Source organism: Podarcis erhardii (genome assembly GCF_964252035.2).
Source record: "Podarcis erhardii genome assembly, chromosome: 15".
NCBI classification, from domain to species: Eukaryota; Metazoa; Chordata; class Lepidosauria; order Squamata; family Lacertidae; genus Podarcis; species Podarcis erhardii.
Window position 1 is genome coordinate 41,475,497 of NC_138505.1, and position 21,558 is coordinate 41,497,054.

A 21,558-nucleotide genomic window follows, 5' to 3' on the forward strand; every position below is an offset into this window, starting at 1 on the left:
TGCAAAAATCCCGAGGATCCATGTGGATCCATGCTTTGTAACCACGTTTTTGCACCACTGCGGCCCCAGGCAACAGTGGGTGTGTGATTTTTTTGGTGCAAGATGTAGCCATGGACATGCTATGTGATCTGATGGTGAATTTGGGGTGACCCAGTGCAAAAATCCTGAGGATCCATGTGGATCCGTGCTTTGTAACCATGTTTTAAGTGGGGAGGGAAGGAAAAGCACTCAAGTGACAAGGAGCATGCGTGGGGTGGGTGGAGAAGGATGCTGCTAATAATGAAGAAGAGGGGTATAAGGGGAGAAGGCTCCTCTCCTTTCCTGCTTTGCTCCTTTAAAGCAAGCAGGCTCTGCTTTTCTCCCTCCTCCCAGCTCATCCCCGGCTTAGCGAGCTGAAAAACTTTGCTGCTATTTAGCGAGCTGAGTGGGGAGGAGAGAGGGACAGAGAGCCTGCTTGCTTTAAAGGAGCCAACAGGAACTGCTCCTTTAAAGAAGCAGGCTCTCTGTCCCTCTCTCCTCCCCACTCAGCGGCTCTTCTCCCACTTTGCTGTTTCAAAGCGAGCCACGGAGGAGGGAAGGAAGGGGAACCATGGATCCTCTGCTCACGACTGCAGCAGATCCCCACCACCACCCGTAGGCATTCCCTCCATAACACGCACAGACATTTCCCCTTACTTTCTAGGAGGAAAAAAGTGAGTGTTATGGTGCAAAAAATACGGTAATCACTGATAATCAATAGGAAACTTAAACTACCCCTCACTTCAAGTTCTGTACTCAAAATCACTAATATGGTCTAGAATCTCTCTCTACTTCACCTACAGGAAACCACTGAGTGGGGCAGAGCTCTGCAATGCTTTATCCAAGGGATGGCCAATTGACCATCTACTGGCTGGATCCATACCCCAAGGGAATATAATTTACCCACTGGCTACCGAAGGTGTGGTAAAAGTTTGGACCATCACTTTCACTAGTGAGGGGAAGGGTTTTTATTTTTATAGGTATAGGTTGAATACAATGCTAGTCCTACTCAAGGTAGACCCATTGAAATGAACAAAAATGACTAACTGAGGCCTATTACTTTCAGTGGATGTACTCTGAGTAAAACTTAGTTGAATACTGCTGGAAGTGTCAGGGTACAGCTCCACTTACGCTGTAAGCTGATGTACCTACATGAGAAATGGTAGACAGGAGGAACTGCCAAGCCTCCTAGACTGTCCTCCTTATGCTGACCTTCCTTTGGTGTTAAGATGGGTGCTCTTAGGGGAGGGTTGCCGTATTTCAAAAATTAAAAATCTGAATCTGGACATTTTTGGGGGCAAAGTTGTTGAGCTTTTATGGCAAAATCGCAAAAAATGACGTTTTGAGCTATTTGTATGGAAATTGGCAAAAACGACCCTGCCGACATGGGTTGCCATATGTCTGGATTTTCCCAGCCATTTTGCTGATTTCCACCCGGACACGGCTTCCGACTTGAGTATTCTGGATATGTCTGACCTGGCCCAACCCCCTCTTCATGAGATATACCTGGAGCTTTCTCCTGCTGAGGTGAAAGAGAGGCACGGCTTCCACCTTAGACAGAACTAGATCTTTCCTATCAAACATGTATTTTTCCTGTAGTAAGCATAGCTTTCGCATTTTGCAAATTCAGGGCTCATCCCTATTTCCTTTTGTGCCATGCTTTCTAGGTACCGCCACAGGATTTCCAGGTCTGAATCGTAGAATTGTAGAGTTGGGAGGGAACAGGAGGGTCGTCAATTGTAACTCCCTGCAATGTAGGACTCTTTTGTCCAATGTGGGGCTTGAACCCATGACCCTGAAATTAAGAGTCTCATGCTCTACTGACTGAGCTATGCCAAGTCTGAGCGGTTGTTGCCCCCTCCTCTCACTTTCCCTTGGAAAACCCATGTTTAACCATTGAACTGGAGCTAATCTGCAGAAAACCCAATTGCAGTTTGCTCTGATTTAGCGGTAATATGTGGGTTTTCCCAGGGAAAGCAGTGGAAGTTAAAAAAAAAACCCTGCTTGGACACAGAGCTAGAAATCCCAGACCTGTGCCTTGAAACGTGGCACAAAAGGAAGTGTGGATGAGTCCTTAGTCTCAGTGTGATTATATCCAGGGAAACAGATGCTTCTCCAACAGAGATTCTGCTGAGCATTTAAACTCTGAATGCCATCCGGTGCAACCCTATGTGTGTGAGAGAGTAATGAAGAGTCCCACGCTTGAATGTTACATCTCCATCTGGCTTCTGCATGGGATGACCCTCACATGTCTGAGAGCTTATGGCTCATAACTGAGCAGTCCTTACTGCAAAGTGTAGCCTCTGTCATTACAGAGCCTGACTACCCAGGAAGCGGTTGGTTTGTATGACAAGATATGCCTCAGAGCCCTGGAACATTGACTAGAGAAGAAGACATCTCTTGAGCATACTGAAATGGGCCATCTCTGCCTAAACAAAATTTTCATCCAGACAAAACAATTGTGGTCCAAGCAGTCGTGATTTGTTGAATAGGGAACAAGATGCGTGCCCACAAGTTCCCCCTTCCCCATTATCACATCCCTTAATTCAATACTTCCCAAACTGGGAAAGTATGGTTTGAATGATCACTAATAACCAGAATATTAAATCACAGTTGGATATCCTGTTTTTAGGGATCTCTCAAGTCACAATGCTTGTTTTTCAAACACATGGGAGATAAAAGTTTAAGAAACCCAGAAGTATTGATTTGAACACACAGGGAGAGAGGTGTGGAGGTAGGTTGCTGAACCAGAATTGTTATTTCTGAATTAAGCCACTGACCACAGTGTTTATAGGTGCTACGTGTTTATAGTGTTTATAGGTGCCCCTTGGATTTACTTCAGTATTTGTCTTATGAAGATTCCTTAAGGTTCATAAGATACCTTCCAATACCCACTGAATAGTTTAAAACTGAGGAAGAATCTGGTGCAGGAGGGGGAGGTTACTGTCAAAGTCACAGACTTAGAAAACTAGAGTATATGAATTTGAAGCTAGGTAGGTGGACATCTGCATATTTTAGCCATCTTTGTGTTTGTGAAATGGGGGGGGGGAGAAAATCTTTTCCATAACTTTCTCATTCTCTCCAAAAAAATTCCAGTCTGTTCTGATGGATCTTAGTATGTTTTGCCTAGAGCGCAAGATCTCCAGATGTAAAAAAATTTATAAAAATAATTCAGCCTCCTCTGAACCTCAGTGAGGCAGTGTTTGTGCTGGATGCCAAAAAACCCGTCTCCCATCAGACCATCTGTGTAGAAATCTAGGGAACCTTCCAATATTCCCTCCCTCCCCCCCCAATCTAGCCAGAGAGAAGGGAAAAACATGTCAAGGTCAGTAAGAAATTAAATAAAAAAGAATCTGACAAACATCTTCCAAATCCTAAGGACCAGGTTTATAATTAAAATGTGAAGAACTGCCTGGAAATCTTGCATTCCCCCAAAATGGAAATGCAGCTAACTATTAATAAGAGAAGAGCGAGAGGTGGAGTCACTTTGTGGGGAGGGGCATATTACATTGCTGCAGAGTTGGCAAAAGATCCCCCCACTGCTGTTGTTGGCCAGAGTGAGCTGGTAAAACCTGTGTACAACATGCAGAGTACAAACAACTGAGAGATACTGTTAGAGAAAGAAGTGTGTGTGCCTGGATCACACCTCACAGAAGGGGGTGGGAGCCTTTTTCAGCCTGAAACCCACATTCCTTTGGGGGCAGGGGCACGTCGGTGGTGGGTGGGACCAGAGGCAAAAGCAACAAAAACTAAATTTTGCAGGGTGTCTCTCAGAAGCTCTGGAGAGCAGCTACCAGCCAATGTAGACATGAAACTGCTTGCATGTGCAGGCCTGTTAAACTCGTCTTCTTGGTAGTGGCTTGGTTGTGGGTCCCCCCTCCAAAATTAAAACAGTTGCAGTAGCATGGAGAAGATCCTCTGGTGTGTGTCATGCAACTTCATGTGAGTAACAGTGGCCATGGGCCACAATCTGAAACAGAGGGCTCCCCACTGGCTTGGGAACCGCTTCTACATGAATGGGTTTTGCATGGACAAGTTAACATTTCAATGACCCAGCCACTTGCACAGGGACAAACCGCTTGGGTCTTAACGACAGAATCAGCACCCTCCCTGGACGGGAAGGTGCTGGTTCCCCCATAGAAATCTACGTAGATGGCTGCAGTTGGTCATTGCACCACTACCCTAGTCACACAAGACCCACTGCTGTGTCCCCGTATTCCTTTCCCCCACTGCACGGACATGCCACAAAGAGATTTCGATATACTTTATTAAATTTCTCTTGTTTGTTTCGAGTGTAGAATCTGGAATTTCTGGCACAGCGGAAGAAAAGCTTATAGTGTATATCTTTATATATCCTTTTTGGCTCACACAAGAAGTTTCTGACCTCTGCTGGGGTGGAGGGGACTGTGTTACATGCTCCACCCTGACTCTGGGATCGTATCCAAGAAGGGAATTGTAAGGATGGCAGAGTGAATTTGAGTGTGTGCTTTAAAATGGAGATTTCAGCAAATGTTGCCATAACTAAAGGAGAAAGTGAGGCATGAAGCCAGAATTCTGGACCGGGGCGGCGGGGAGGAGAGATGACCTCATCACAATCTGCAACATTCAGACATTTCCAGGTGCTAAGGGATCTGAATATAGAGTGAAGCACTCATGGGGCTTAGGGATTTTGTCTCAAAGTTTACTAGGTGGGGTGGGCGTAGATTAAAATACATTCAAAAATGGTTATATGCAGAAAGAAAGTCCCCACATATCTTGTGAAAGGAATGGAACTGCTTTTGGGGGGCAATGCTGGATTCCTACAAAGTGGAATAGTATCTGCACAGCCTGGGGATATCTCAAAGCATTTCACATTTTTTGGCCTCTCCAACCAAATTCCAAGCATCACTGGAGTTTATTTACTTGCCATGCAACTGTGAAAAAACCAGTCCCTCGCTCTGCTCCAAAAGCAGACAATGAGGAAGGAATTTGCAGGATTTAGGCTAGGATGGATTTAGCCAAAATGCAGCTGCAGGGAATATATGAGCCTGCTTCTATTCTCAGTTCAGAAAGGATTGTAGGTTTGGGGGTTCAAACTATAAAACTTTTTTTTTTTTTTTTTTTTTTTGCTTCCCAAGGCAGTGAAGCGCCAGGGTGAGGTGACTGAGAAGATGTTGGAAATCCCATGGAAGAGGCAGTTGATCAGGAAGAACAATGCAAACCAATAGAAAGCCAGCAGTGTGTTTGAGCGAGGCTGGAAAAGTCCTGGTGTGATGAAACCACCTCTAGGCCTTTCTGAACGCACACATGCACACACACGCACACACCCTTGGTATTCACTACACTGAAATGCCTCCCAAATGTCAAATGACAAACTGCTGAGGCAGAAGGCTGACCTGACATTTCTGCTCCTGTGACATTTTAGCCACCTTGGCTCAAAGGTCTGTTCAGTTTCATATCCCATTCTAGATAAGACAGTTATCTCTGTGCCTTGCCTTCAAGTTATATAGAACTGAGGTTGCAAAGCTCCCAACTCTGTCAGAGCGATCCACCTTTTGGGGTGTGTGAGGAGCATATGAAAGATGTCCTCAAAATCTGAGCCTACTCTTACAATTTGAATCTGGATGATGCGCACCTTTTCTCACTGCTATCTCCCAGTCATGCTATCTCCCAGTCATGCCCTGACACAGAAGATTTACCTGGAAACTGTTTTGCAATGAGTCACTTACAGCACTGATTTGAAAAGATTTCCAGTTGTGCATGCCATTAGCCCTTCACTCCAGTGCCAATGAGGTTTTGTGTGTGTGATGTTAAAGCTATTAAATCACTCCTACAGAAGTTAAATGGGGTGACTATTACTTCTCCTAAGCTTGCTGGCTCTGCTCCCGAGTGAGAAATCACTATGGCTGAGCATTTTCATTTCATCCTCTCCCTGCTCCCTCCCTATTTCTTTCTGGTGCCAACTGGACAATGACATTGCTTCAGCGGAATGGGGAGATACCACAGCACACTCCACTGTACTTACTGATCGTCCAGTGGCTATGAGGGGCCAAAATCAGATGTTGCACAACTGCCAAATCAGCCTCACAACTTCCCTATTCCCCAACTCTTGAACACCTTATATGTGTTGAGATATCACAGTGCTGTGTCTCTGTGTGTTTTCTCCCTCTTTCTCATGCCACACACTGCTCACTGGATGCTGCTGGTGTGTGGGGGACATGTTGTGTTGCAGCTTTACAACACAAGAAAGTGCTAACAGATGTTATGGAGGGAGAATCAAGGAGCTAGATGTGCAGCTGCTGTTGATAGGGGGGCAGACGTGTGTATAGTGTAATGTTTAGTCTGGGCCTCAAACATTCAGGGGCCAGGAGGGGGGGGCAACCCCCCATCAGAAGAGACTGCTAAATAGATAGATAAATTGCAATGAACAGAAGACAAGCCAACAATCTGAACTAAGAGAGGACACTGCTTTGGGTATGAAGCTGAGAGGGGGAACTGCCCTAGCTGTGAACAGCACATGCATATTTAGATGTATGGGTTTCTTGGTTGATGCCCCATTTCCTAAAATAAACAAACATCCGGTCAGGCTCTGCAAACAAGAAACAGCATCTTTGTGAAGGAGCCTGGCTCTCTGCCTGCCTGAGTGAGGGCAGTCAAATGTCAGCTTCCCCACATCTCTGACACTGTGTGAAAGTTTCACCCTCACACATCCCTCAGGGCGCCAGCTTCCTCCCTTCTCTGCTGGGCAACTGCTCTTGCAGACATACGGAAGCAGTGACATTTCCCAGGTTACGGAGAAAGCCTCTCATGCCATTCCCCTTGGCAGGACAGCAAGAGTGAGACAGAGTTGCCCGTCTACCTAGCTGTCTACCTAGCTGTCTACCTCAGACAGAACAAGTGGGGGAAGTATTTTACCTTCTGCATCCTCAGCCATCTCCTCCTCGTTGCCACTGGTGCCTGACCCATCTTGCCCCATCTCCTCGTCTTCGGCTGCTGGAGGGAAGGCCGTTTCCTCGTTTTGGACGGTGGGGGCTTTTTTCTTTTTTCTCCTAGCATTCCTTTCTTTCTCCTGGAAAAGACAGGGTGACAGAAGCAAATCTTGAGAAATCATCTTCCTGCCGTCATTCCCAATATCAGTAAAGTTGGCATTCTCAGTGCAGATGCACTAGAAGTTGAGGGGGAGGGGGAATGAGAGGGTATTATTATTTTTAAACTTTTTATTAAATCTGTATGCTGCCCTTCAACCGTAGGTCTCAGGGCAGTTCACAACGTAAATGAAAGGAGGGAGCACCTACCATTCCAGGGTAAAAACATGTTATTTTGGGGGGGGGGGTTGGAATGACCACTCCTGAAACTGGCGGGGGCTTAGGGCTGCCCAGTACCTGGATTTATACTGACAGGGAATACTGACAACAAAGCATGGTGTGCAAGCAGAAGCATGGAGCTAAGCCAGGATGGGAGTTTGCCTGTGAAGAATGGAGAGAACTGGGTTTGGGGGGTGCTTCCTCTAAAACCAATTTCTGACCACTGTGAGGCTCCTTTAAGTTGTGGTGAGGACTGTCCTCTTGCAGGTTCAAGGACCAGCTATAGGAAGGACCACAGCTTAGCAGCAGAGCATCTGTCTCAAAGGCAGAAGGGCTTCAAGGACAATCCTCTGGTGTCTCCAAGTGGGGCTGGGCAAACCTCCTTCTTGAAACCCTGGAGAGCTTCTGCCAATCAACACAGGCGATACTGAGCCAGATGGATCAATGGTTTGGCTCAGGATAAGGCAGCTCCCTATGTTACCACGATGGCATCATGGAGGATACACACATCCTCTATTACGTAACTCACATGGGGTCCCCTTTATATCATTACTGTTTAGTCATTTGTATGCATTTTACCCCAGTACACAGACCATCTTAAAATCTACACATCCATTCCATGCTACAGAAGGCCTGAGGTTCAACTCCTAGCAGCTCCAGGTCAATATTAACAGCAGCAGCAGCAGCAGCAGCAGCAGCAGCAGCAGCAGCAAGAAGAGGATGAAGTAGAGAATGCTAAGCAAGGCCTCTCTGTCCGTGACCCTGGGCAGTCATTGCCAGTCGAAGTAGGTAACCCTGGACCAGAGGGGCAAATAGTTTGAACTAGGGTAAGCCAGCTTCCTATGCTTCACAGTCCTGTGAAATTTACAGATGGAGAATGAGGATCACATGAGCCTTCTGCAACCTGTTTCAGGGCAAGCTTTTTGGATAGGTTTCCAGAAGCCACCCTATAGCTCTTTATTTAAGGAAATGTTCACTGTTCTAACAAGCGGTAGCACTCCAACCCCCCAGTGTTGGAGGCAGTACTTCTGCACCCCAGCTGCTGGGAACCACACATGGAGAGAGGACTGCTGGACTCCAGTCCTGCTTCTGAGCTTCCCAGAAGCATCTGGTTGGCCGCTGTGAGAACAAGATGCTTGGCTAGATGGGAGTCTGGCATTCTTAAAGTTTACAGGCCATCAAATATTAACACTGCTGATGATCAGGCTGAGAGTATTCTATGGTTTCATTAAAAGGCTGTGCAAAGGTGGGATCTGCTATAGAGCCAGAATTAAACACCCTGAGGGTATTTCAGTTTCCATAAAAAACATCCACGCCAAAGTTTCCAGCTCATCTGAGAAGCCTGAGTGAGATTTCTCCAGCTAATAGGGCTAATAGGACCAGCCAATAGGGCTTCAATGACCAGCTGTCGGAAGCAGAACAGATTTTTTCTTTTTTGAAAGCAAATTTTTTTGAAAGCAAATTTTTTCTTTTTTGAAAGCAAATTTGCTTTAAAAGCCTAGTTTATTGTAGGATGCCTGCATTCTTGGTAGCACTGCTCTACGTTAGCGTGATATTGTGCAGTGTTAGCTTGATATTGTAGGCTGGGTATGTCTCTCAGAGCTGCCAGAGAGAGAGTGGTACGACCCCCAATACAAGGGAGTAAGAAATGGTCCTCAAGCTCTTAGGATGCACCTGCTCTCAGCTGACCCTCTCCAGAATTGAAGATGAGATGCACAGGCCTGCTTCAGATCCCATCATCATATTGGGAAGCTGGACTGGCCTCACAAGCAGCTTTATCCACTGGTGCATTTCTGTGGGCTGGATGTTTGTCTCTCATGGCATCCCATAAACAAGGTTAAGAAATTTTGCAACCACAAAAGCACAAGAAGTGGGATCAAGCCAAAGATTCAGGATCCAGCTTCCTGCCTCCCACAGCGGCTGGCAGGATGTGTCCATGGAAGCACATGACCCACATATTTAAAGCACCTTTACAGCACACAGCTCCCCCGAAAGAATACTGCAAACGTGAGTCTACCTCTCACGCAATGACAATTCCTAGCATCCTTCAAAAAACTACAGTCCCCAGGATTCTTTGGGGGAAGCCATATGCTTTCAATGTCTGGTGTGTACAAAGGAGACAAGCCCACACACAGCCTTCTCCCTTTGCTGTTCCCCAGAGACTGGCAGTTCAGAAGCAGGCTACCTCTGAACCAGATAATGTTTTGTTGTTGCTGCACTTTTATTGACAATTTCTACCCTTTTGCTCTTACTTTTTGTTTTATTTGAACTGTTTTATTGTTGTTTTGGCTAGCTTTATTGTAAAACAGTTGGAAACTGACTTGGGGGTGAAAGGCAACATAAAGATCCAGGAGACAAGCCAATGATTAACTATTTCAGCCTGATGTGTCAGATAGGCTGATGTAAATTCTTTTTATGAATCATTGTCTGGGTCTCATCCTCCTGATATAGCTAACGCTGCAGGTGCTTTGCCAAACCGAGTTGTTGAAGATTTAGGACAGATAAAGCAAAGTCCTTCTTCATGTAGCACATAGTCAAACTATGGAACCTGCTCCCCCAGGAGGCAGTGATGGTCACCAACTTGGAAGGCTTTAGAAGATGAGACCAATTCATGGAGGAGAAGAGGGCTATCAATGGCCACGAGCCACGATGGCTGCGCTCTGCCTCCACAGCTGGAGGCAATGCTTCTGAAGACCAGTTGCTGGAAATCACAGGAGGTGAGAATGATCTTGTGCTGGGATCCTGCTTGCTGGTTTCTCACAGGCATCTGGTTGGCCACTGTGAGAACAGGATGCTGGACTAGATGGGCCACTGTCCTGATCCAGCAGGACCTTCTTATGTCCTTAAGGTTATCACCATCTTCTTTTTTTGGAAAGATTTCACTCTCTATAAGGAGATGCTTCTATACACTGCATCTTTGTATGCTGGGAAAAGCTTGTTGTGTGGGTTGTTAAAAGCAACCAAGTAAAAGCTCTTAAAAAGTGGTGCACCCCTACACACATTGCCAAACACTTAATTGAGACATTCTCCCTTCAAACAGAAATGGAAACATCACCTTCGTGATAATACTGAATTGCAAGAACAGGAAAATTGCTGCAACTAATCTTGATAACAGCCAATACCAAGATAAAAGCAGTTTCCTCTTGTTTAATAGTCATTTTGACAAAATGTATTTTGAGGTCTAAGGCAATATTAGGGACAATGCAGAAGGCTTTCACAAGAGTACAAAAGAGACACGTTCCATGTCAAACATTAATTACCTGTGTGGCTAAAAGGCCATGTCTTTCCCCTTTAAAACACAGAAGGAGTGGTGATCAGGAACGGGTCCAACCCTGGGCCTCAGGTGTTTCAAAGGGAGAAGCTGTGTTTTAAATGCTTAGTGGCCGCTACACAACTGAATGCAATAGCTAAGTATGCATCGATTCAGGTGTGGGGAACCTTTGGCCCTCCAGATGTTGCTGGACTAAAACTCCCATCATCCCTGACCATTGGCCATGCTTGCTGGGGCTGTTGGGAATTGTAGTCCAGCAATATCTGGAGGACCAAAGGTTCCCCCACACCTGAATCGATGCATCAAAGTCTGATGCCGAGTACAAAGCCCTATCAGCTGAGCAGAGGGAAGCAACCATTATCTTTTAAGGGCCATTTTCCTTTGGGAATAAATCCATCAGGAGTCACATACCTCTGGTGCCAAAAGGAGGTGAGACCACCTTCTTTCTCAATCCCCAGCATCTCCAGGTAAGCTTGTGAGAGAATAATACCATGGAGCACTGCTGCTAGTCAGGTGTTGACAATATTGAGCTACATGGGCCAATGATCTGACTTGTACAAGGAAGCTCCCTGGCCTCCTCGTGAATCGCCACCTGCACGAAATTATGCCAATGGTCACAGCAGAACTGGGGCAGGGAGTCTGCTTGGTCATTGGTCTAAGCCAGTCTTCTTCAACTTTGGGTCCCAGATGACAACGTCCACCATTCCTGACCACTGGTTAAGCTGGAGATGATGGGCAGCTATAGGACCCAAAGTTGAAGAATTCTGCCCTTAACAACTAAGTTACTCTGCTCTTCCTTGCACTTACTATGGGTCATCTTCAGCTAGTTTATTTAATGCTACCCCAAACCTGGCAGATGATACAAATTTGCCAAATATAAAATTGATCTTCTATAAATGGCTGAGTTACACCTCAGGGAAAGTCTTCCTAAACAAAAATGTATCAGGAGATGCTTAAACATCATCACACTAGCCACTGGTCTGATTTCAGCTGATAATTGGTTCCAGGGAGCTGCAGCTACAACACTCAAAGCCTGGTTTCTGCTGCTGCTGCTGCTGCTGTTGTTGTTTATATACCACCCTTATCCAAAGATCTCAGGACAGTGTACAATATTAGAAACACATTACAAAACATCAATGATAGAAACATAATAAAAAGATAGTAAAAGGCATACTGACTGACAGACAGCCTAACAGTAAAATAATTGTAATACTAACAAGAGTCCTGGGTAAAGAATAATGTTTGCCTGGCATCTAAAGAGATGTAATGATGGCACTAGGCGAGCCTCTCTCCACAATCGGGGAGCTAAGTACAGGCTAAGCACAACTCTGGGGCAAAGGGTCCTCTCAGTAATGCCCCATCTGAGCTGTGCTTAGATATTTGCACTTATGGGCTTCCTGGAGGCATCTTACTGACCAGCTATAATAAACAAAGATGATGGACTAGATTGACTTCTTGTCTATCTTGGCATGATTCTTATGTCCTTTAGTTAGGCTTGAGGGCTTTGGTTCTTTTTGTTTACTTTTTAAATAAACAAAATGTTGTTGTTGTTGTTGTTGTTAAAAAGGTTAAAACTAGCTCAGCCAAAGCATTGGGAAAGTTGCTATATTTCAGCTGCCCCACTCATCTGTAAAATGGGTATACAGTGGTGCCTCGCAAGACGAAATTAATTCGTTCCGCAAGTTTTTTCTTCTTGCGAGTTTTTCGTCTTGCGAAGCACGGTTTCCCATAGGAATGCATTGAAAATCAATCAATGCGTTCCTATGGAGACCGTCCGGGGACCTGTTTTAAAGCAAGGGGCGGAGGGGAGAAGATCGCTTCTCCCCGTTGCCGCCCCTTGGTTCAAAAGGGGTCCGGGGAGAGAGGGGAAGGCGCGTGCGCCTCCCCCTCTGTCCCCGGAGATTGCGGGGCTGGCAACGGGGAGAAGAGATCTTCTCCCCGCCGCCCCTTGCTTCAAAAGAGGTCCGGGGACAGCGGGGAAGACGCGCTGCGCTTCCCCGCTATCCCCGGAGCTTGCGGGGCAAGCTTCGTTTTGCGAAGCAAGCCCATAGGGAAATGCGTCTTGCGAAGCGGCTAAGAAAACGAAAAACTCCTTCGTCTAGCGAGTTTTTCGTCTTCCAAGGCGTTCGTCTTGCGGGGTACCACTGTAATAATGACCCATCAAAGGAGTCCTATTGCAAGGGTGAATGAGGCAAAGGCATCAAACAAAGCACTCTGTACAGTAAAAGTGCTGGATGAATGATGAATACTCATAGTCGCCATTTTCAGGTCTTTATGAAACACCTGGTGAGAAAGATCAGCAAGGGTGACGCCTTTCAAAAGACGGCTTCACCTGGGCTGTAGGAATGGTGTTTCATATCTGATGCTGTTTCCCATCATTAACACCTGAATAACTAAAACTAGCAGGGACCTGCCTGCTGCCTCCTCCCACAGTCACCAGGCACACAATAATGAATGCTATCCTTGTGTGTGCATACAATGAATGACGTCATGTAACGGTTCCGATGGAAACACTGACTTGGCCACCTGAGCTCAGAGAGCTGTTGAGTTCTCCTTTGCCCCCCTCCCCTGCTTTCAGGTAGAACAAACAGTTCCTCACTTCCCACCCTGCAGGCACAACAATAAACACCTGCTTCTTTCTGGCCTAGCCCTTATCAAATACGTTAGTGAAATCCAAGTTTTCCAAGAAAAGATATAGGAAGACCTTCCACACCAGAGACAGTGTAGACTAAACAGTGTCTGGGTTGTGCGCAATTGCTAACCAGCAGCAATATAAAGAACACGCCATTTTCTTCTGAATTCATGCATCCATTCTTGCAAAAGCCCATGAAAAGCTACCAGCCCACAAATGTTCCAAAAAGCTACTAGCTCCTGTCACTACAATGCAAGTCACAGATCCACTTTACAAAAACTTGCCAGTCACCTGGGAAGTCTTCTTAGAAGCAAGTTGTTGCTGGCCCAAAATAAACTATTTCCCTTCTTAGCTCTGTGTTCACGTAGTGATATGCAGAAACAATTCCCTAAATTAAAATGATCCCAGCTACAAAAGAGGCAGTTTTTTGAGGGTGGCAAGGTGCACAGCACATGGGTCCCAGCACCCCACATGGCTGCTTCGTGTATCTCAGACTAATGGAACTCACAGGGTTGTTGTGAGGCTAAAGTGTGTGTGTGTGTGTGTGAAAACCATGTATATCGCCTCAAACTTCCTAGAGGAAGGATATAAAGCTAATATAAATACATATGAATGCTATGGGGCTAAGCTGCCATAAGCCCCACAGTGCTGCAGGGATGGGGTTGAGTTGGCAAGCTCTGCCGTAGGAGGAAGAAACAGAGGAGGGGATGATTTGTGGGAACTTGGATTGGAGGATGGGGGGGTCTTGCTTTTCCACCCCAACTTCAGTTGCTTTGGAAGGGTGAGCAGGGAACCAGCTCAACTTCATAGCCCATGGTTTGGAGTTAACTTGTTTAGCAACTTAATCATTGTTTGTTGTAAACCACAGCCCTCTGTTCACACGTAACACGAAGCCGAAATTATTTGGAAGTGAAAGTGAATGTGTCAGAATTCCTTCACTTGGCTATATAGGAGGAAGAACAGGGAGGACACAACCCGGATGATTTGCTCCAAGTTGTGGAGGCTTGTCCACACAGCACTAAATCAGTCTCCCTGAGACTGGTGCCCTCTGAATGTTTTACACTCCCATCAGCCCCAGCCAGCACGGCCAATGGTTAGGGATGCTGTGAGTTGTAGTACAAAACATCTGGAGAGCACTAGGCTGGGCAAAGCTACACTAAGCTGCAGTTTAGTTACATGTGATTGCAACCACTGTCTGAATCATACTTCTTCAATTGTTTTCCACCTGCCTTTGATGGAAGAATATGTGGCATGCAAATGGTAAGCGTTATGAGAAACTGCAGAGAATTGCATATATCCAGGGTTAGCCCTACTCAGAATCACCAGAATTAATGAATATGACTAATTTAGGTCCATTAACTTCAGTGGGTCTGTTCTGAGTAAAACTTAGCTGGATAGAATCCAGAGTTTTTTGGGGGAGACAAAAGAGAAAAGAAAAAAGAAAACCGCCTCCCCACCCCGTGTCAGTTTTTGAGTTCCTTCTCTGATTTATTTTATTTTGTCTAGTTCATTCTGCCTCAATTCACCACCTGTGAGATGGGCATAACAGCACTTGCATCTCACAGGCCCGATGCGCAGAGAAACAAAAACAAAACAAACAGTGAAGCCCTTGGCAAGTCAAAAAGTGCCGCTTCCTTTTCCAAGGAAAGCCTCGCCTGGGCTTGAACTGCTGCCAGACACAATTTCCATAAGTACTCATTATCAGCGGTTGAAGCAGCCTGTCGCTGGGGCACTGGATGATGCTAATGCGAGCACAGCTACGATCTCGTTACTATGGCAAAGTGGTCTTGGCCTTGCTGCCTCTTACTCGTGTTGTGTGTGACTCATGCGAACTGACGGAGCAAGAGATTAGGCCGGGGGAGGCTGCTTCAAAACCAGCCTTTGAATACGCACGGCTCTCCACTGACAGATGTTCTCCCTGAATGGCTTTTGCCGTGGTGCAGTTTGGAGAAGGGGCTAGAAGAAAAAGAAACCCATCGCCTGATCACCGCGTAATCCAAGCATCAAGTGCAGGAGCATCAATGCGGCACAGGCAGAATTCTAGCCTCAAAACTGTGGGGGAACCTAGGGACACAGGAACCTGCATTATACCAAGTCAGACCAATCATCCATTTAGCACTGCATTGCCTGCACTGGCTGGCAGCAGCCCTCTAGCACTTTAGGCAGGACTTTCTCTCAGTCCTGCAGGGAATTGAACTTGGAAACTCCTGCATGCAAAGCAGATGCTTCCCCACTGACAAGAGAGTGCTTCTCCTGCCCTCAGCTTGCTGGAGAGCACTGAGGTGGCCACTGTGATAAGAATTTAATCATGAGATCCGGAGAAGGAACCCACAGCCAAAGCAAGTGGACTTGAAATGTCAAAACAGAAAACAAAGAGGCCTTCATTTCAGTGCTTTAATGATAATCTGGTTTGTCTTTGCCTTGTTTCCTTTCTTGGTAGTTACAGAACACATTGTTATGCTGGTGCTCAAAGCACTTTGCCTCTATTGCCCTGGGAAACTTTACAACAGTCCTGCAAGGTACGCTAGTATTAGTAATATTGTCAAATTACAGGCAGGAAGGGTGAAATCAGAGAGAAGGCTTGGCTAAGGTCCAACCAGGGTGGTTACACAGTTAAGCAGGGTATCTGATTAATCTGGGCCCGGTCTTATTCAACATGGGCCCGGTCGTATTCAACATCTTTATCAACGACTCGGATGATGGACTCAAGGGCATCCTGATCAAATTTGCAGATGACACCAAACTGGGAGGGGTGGCTAACACCCCAGAGGACAGGATCACACTTCAAAACGACCTTGACAGATTAGAGAACTGGGCCAAAACAAACAAGATGAATTTTAACAGGGAGAAATGTAAAGTATTGCACTTGGGCAAAAAAAATGAGACGCATAAATACAAGATGGGTGACACCTGGCTTGAGAGCAGTACATGTGAAAAGGATCTAGGAGTCTTGGTTGACCACAAACTTGACATGAGCCAACAGTGTGACGCAGCAGCTAAAAAAGCCAATGCAATTCTGGGCTGCATCAATAGGAGTATTGCATCTAGATCAAGGGAAGTAATAGTGCCACTGTATTCTGCTCTGGTCAGACCTCACCTGGAGTACTCTGTCCAGTTCTGGGCACCACAGTTCAAGAAGGACACTGACAAACTGGAACGTGTCCAGAGGAGGGCAACCAAAATGGTCAAAGGCCTGGAAACGATGCCTTATGAGGAACGGCTAAGGGAGCTGGGCATGTTTAGCCTGGAGAAGAGGAGGTTAAGGGGTGATATGATAGCCATGTTCAAATATATAAAAGGATGTCATATAAAAGGAGCAATGGTTCCAAACTACAGGAAAAAAGATTCCACCTAAACATTAGGAGGAACTTCCTGACAGTAAGAGCTGTTTGACAGTGGAATTTGCTGCCAAGGAGTGTGGTGGAGTCTCCTTCTTTGGAGGTCTTTAAGCAGAGGCTTGACGACCATATGTCAGGAGTGCTCTGATGGCGTTTCCTGCTTGGCAGGGGGTTGGACTCGATGGCCCTTGTGGTCTCTTCCAACTCTATGATTCTATGATTCTATGTCCTCCTCCTCATTTAAAATACTTAGAACAACTATGTTAACATTACCTTCTGCACACCAAGTTCCAGCTTCCAGGGCAGAAAGAGAGTGGGCAGCCCTGGGCTGTGTGCACATTGTTGACTTTACACACAGCTAGGTCAATCTTTTTCTCAATTCAGATTTTGAAAATGCATCAAAACACAGGATCAATAAAGATTGTGGCCAACGTTGTGTGTACACCACTTCCCAAACCAATGGTGGGAGCAGTTGAGATGCAGAGTAAACGTGAGTGTGCACGCAGCCTCAGCAACTAATTCTGGAGGTTCAGCAGAGACCGAGCCCAAACAGATTTCAGAAGCAGCATTCTGACCCCTTAATTTCGGTCAACTGCCTGGCATTTGGATGGAGAAAGGATGGAGTTATTTAAATTCAGATTTATTTATTTTGCAGGGGTGAGGTTGTGCACATTATTTTAAATTAATACATTTAACTTGCCATTAGTTTTTGGGACAGAAGAGGAAGAAAATGAACCAAGTTATTTATCTACTTAAAACATTTATATGTGTTAAGTCATAATACAAAATAAATTGCAGCACATTCTCTATTCCATCTAGTCTATGTTCAACAGTTTTACTCTATTTTAGGGAAACGGTATTTGAGAGTGACTTTCAAACTGTATTCTGGAGAAGCCTGGGAGTTCCTCAGAAGCGTGTGTGTGTGTGTGTGTGTTCCTCATACTGGAAGATCAATACCAACAGACATGTTTCCCAGAGGACAGCCTGTTTGCTGCTACCAACATTTGCAACCTTCCCGTGAAGTGCTCAGCTCCAGGAAGTCAGAGCTCAGGTGAACCAAATCACCCAGTGTGGCTGCCATGTTATCTGAGGCCCAGTGGCAGCTAGGGCCCATTGGAATCGGTAGGGCCGGGAGACCAGCAGAGGTAGTGCCAGAGCCAATGACGGGCAGAGTCACCCTCTGAAAGAAGAAGGCACACAGGTGGGACCTTAATGGGGCAGTTCCACTGCCCAGATCTAGTTCTTACTGAAGTGGAAACCTTGTTGTCTGGAAAGCATCACTTCAGGTTACAGGCCAGGGACTCAAATGACGGAACGCTTGTCCATGCAGGACACTGAGCAGGGGAGAGTGAAATCCCCTCCCCATAATATCTGCATGTGCAGATATTTATTTAAAAGCCTTTATAAACCACTTTTTATTCCTTAAGCCAGCCTTTCTCCAACTTTGGGTCCTCAGCTGTTGTTGGACTGCAACTCCCATCATCCCTAGCTAGCAGGACCAGTGGTCAGGGATGATGGGAGTTGTAGTCTAACAACAGCTGGACACCCAGGGTTGAGAAACACTGCCTTAAGCAATGCACAATATGAAAACAAGTAATCAGTATTAATACAAAAATACAACATTAAAACCAATAAAGCAGCAATGTAAAAGCATATTTTAAAACCCCAAATAAAACAGATTCCGTGGGTAGTCGCATCCAGTGCTGGTTACAAGCTCTGGAGGGTCTACTGGAAATCCTTCAGAGGTCTGCCACTGCAACCCAGTCTAAATTCTGCCCACCCTTGAACAGCCACCCCTCACCCCCCCAAAAAAATCAGGATTGTCTGCAATGCAGAGTTGTTCCTCAGCTGAAAGGTTCACTGAAGCTAGGATGTCCACCAGAAAGAAACAACATGGGCGATAAATCCCAATGCATATTGTACAGCAAGGTTAAGATAAGAACACAAGAACCGCTGTGCTGGATCAGGCCAAGGGCTCCTGTAGCCCAGCACTCTGTTCTCATAGTAGCCAGCCAGGGGCCCATGGGAAGCTCGCAAGCAGAACTTGAGCGCAACAGCGCATGCTCCACTTGTTTCGCAAAAGCAACCGGCTGGAGGGAGACAAACCTTTCTCTGTGTGGGGGACTGTGAAGCCGTCCTGCGCTCCGTTTTAACAGGGAGAGTCAGCCCTCACTCTCCAGGCAGGTTTATTTTCTTTAACCAAAGGACAGGCCCTCAAAAGCTCTGAACTAAACTTCGTTCCGAGCATGTGGGGGGAAGCTGTGGAAACATACAAGCTGCCCATGTGGGGAGAGAGAAACAGGAAGCTCTCGGAGGTGGGGCTGGGGAGCCACATGCTCCTCCTGGCTCCTGATCAAAGGCGTTTGCCGGGAACAGGAGACACAGTCCCTTTGTCACAAGGCAGGCCGCGTCTCCCTCCCTCCCACCTGGAAAAGAAGCCTCCTCCAGCTCTTTATTTTTCTGTAGGAGGAGTCTTTTGTTTTTCGTGGCGGAAAAAGCAACGTCTCCAAACATCAAGAGGGCTGGCCCAGCACACCTAAAGGAGACCTGCTTCCCAATGTGGTGAAGTGGACAGAAGGCAGGAAATCTAAAAGTTGTTGCTGTTGTTTTTAACCACCATTATTATCTGGGCCTCTGGAAACATTTTCTCTATGCTCCTCTCATTGGGATCAGCACCCCACCTCCTCAGATACACAGAAAGAGAAAGTGTGCACACACAGGCTTCACTTTTCCAAGGAATCTGGACAAAAACAGGATGCGGTAGAATTAATCTGAGCCTTCAAAAGCACCTGCAGCTGAAAGAGGAAGTGGGGAAGACCCCCAACTCTTCCTGCTTCCTCTTTCTATGCACTTTTCAAGGGAGGAAAAGGTCACCCGTCTCAGGATTAAAGGGGCCTCAGAGGCTTTGCGCACACTGGGAAACGACCTCAAGGGCACCACTGTGTCCATGGGCACCACAGTGGCGACCTCTGGCTGCATCTATATCCCACCTTTGCTCCAAGGAGCTCAAGATAGCATAATGCAACACCCCCCCCCATTTTATTCTTCTCACAATATCCATGTGAAGTAGACTGAGCTAGCAACTATGGTTCATTTATTTTATTTTCAGTTTTTAATGGAACGTTATAACAATTAAAACATCATTCAAACAAACAAACAAACAAACAAACAAACAAACAAACAAACAGAAATAAAAAGGGATGGTTTAAATAGAGAACAGGAGTCATGGCGAAGAACTGCCCTCTCTACTCCCTGCTGCTCTCACTAGCCGGCTGGGCCCAGAAGTCACCAATTCCACCCGCCCTGCTGCAAAAAGCAGCAGTAAAATCTGCATTGGAGGGGAAGGTACCAGCTGAGCCCCATGAGACAACCTGTGACCACAAGCCGGGGGATTCCAGGAAGGCCCCTGAAGGCCAAGGCTGCCAAAGTCAACATAGATGCCTCAGAAGGCAAAGCCATCCATTCCAGAAAGAGTTGGGTCGCCACTGTTTCTGAGATGCCACCAAGGCCTAGTCCTCCCCTAAAAACTGTGAGAGGCCAGTTGCTCCTTGCAAGAACCTTCATAACATGAAGAGTTGGGGGCCTGGGTTTGCTTGTTTTCTTTTTCCGTAATATTTTACTAAGGCTTTTTCATAGTACAATAAAAGAAACTAACCTACATAAAATCAAAAACATAGAAAAGAAAAGAGAAAAGAAAAGAAAAAGCAGAGTCCTCTTTCCAAGGAAGATCTTAACCCCTGTCTCAAACAGAAAGGGGGGGGCCCTCTGAGGTCTCACCTGGGAGCTTCCGTTTCTTCTTCTAGTCTCCCACCCTGGGAGATCTTCCCTTCCCCGACTCTCACTCAGAATCCTTCAGCAACCATCTCATCCGTTTTTGTTTTGTCTAGTCTCATTTCAGATAACAGGGACCCAGCAATCAGACTTGTTTTTTCTTTTCTTTTTTTACGGGTTTGTGAATTGCTCTGGGAGCTTATCCAGCTGGAGACTAGGGTACAGCAAGTATTTTAAGCAAACAAATAAATAACAGATTAACCATTAAGGTGTTTTGGCCGGGTCTCTATCTTTCAGTCTAAAGGTCACCCAGTGAACTCTGTGGACAGGTGTGGATTTAGATACAAGTTAAAAATAAAATGGGAGGATACACCCAAATTTACATAGAGCAGTATTAGATAGATTTGAACCTGGTATTTCTACTCTTGACACCCTGGCCATTGGGACTCTTTTCAGTCACACCCCTTTCCCCAGGCCATGCACTTTGCCCTCCTTGAATGTTTTTGCCTGGCTGGAATATGTTCTTGAACTATTATAATGCTTCTTGCTTGCCTGGGCAGAGTGCAGTGTGTGAGGTTGTGGACAAACCAGCCCATTAAAACAAAGGTAACATACACATTTATTTTGTCCACTTTTTGCCCCTAGCTCTGCCCACCACTGGGGGGGGGGTGGAGGGAGAAAACCACAAAAGCTGCCCTGAGATCCTTGGGGAGGGCAAAGCATGAGAAACACTGAAGAAATAAAAACGCCTCCTAATTAATTAAGGTGAGCCTAGAAAACTAGCACCTCAGAGAGATGGATTCCAGGCAAGCCTTCTTCCTGACATGCTAGCTTTCTATGTGGGACATAATTTTGTATGGAGAGTTTATTCCAGGAGTGGGAAACTTAGTGCCCTCCAGATGTTGCTAGACTCCAACTTCCATCAGTCCCAGCTAGCATGATGCGAGCTGTAGTCCAACAACATCTGGATAGCATCCTTCTTCCCCATCTGTGACTTTCCACAAGCAGTCCTGACTTAGACTGAGATGCAAGTTTACTGCCTCAGTTGGAAGTAAGCCTAACTGCAGGATTCCTTGCCTAAGGACACCCACTTGGCTGCAACTCTGCTTAGTTTCCACTGGCAAATTCTGAACAGGAGCCTCTCACAAAACCTAAGGACCTGAACTTGGGTCAACATCTGCCAGCTGTTGGCTTGTAGACTAGCTTCACAGTGTTGTTTAAAATATGCTATTAAAATATGCTATT

The 21,558-nt window shown here is 46.1% G+C and overlaps 1 protein-coding gene across 22 annotated transcripts in view; it reads right to left on the reverse strand.

Annotated features, from left to right (window-relative positions):
* Positions 1 to 21,558, reverse strand: part of NCOR2 (nuclear receptor corepressor 2) — a 359,962-nt gene that overhangs the window by 82,965 nt on the left and 255,439 nt on the right. For all 22 annotated transcript variants that reach the window (XM_081841565.1, XM_081841560.1, XM_081841545.1 and 19 more), the window contains one exon: positions 6,913 to 7,066. In XM_081841565.1, coding sequence (XP_081697691.1) covers positions 6,913 to 7,066 — 154 coding nt within the window. The remainder of the gene's footprint in view (positions 1 to 6,912; positions 7,067 to 21,558) is intronic.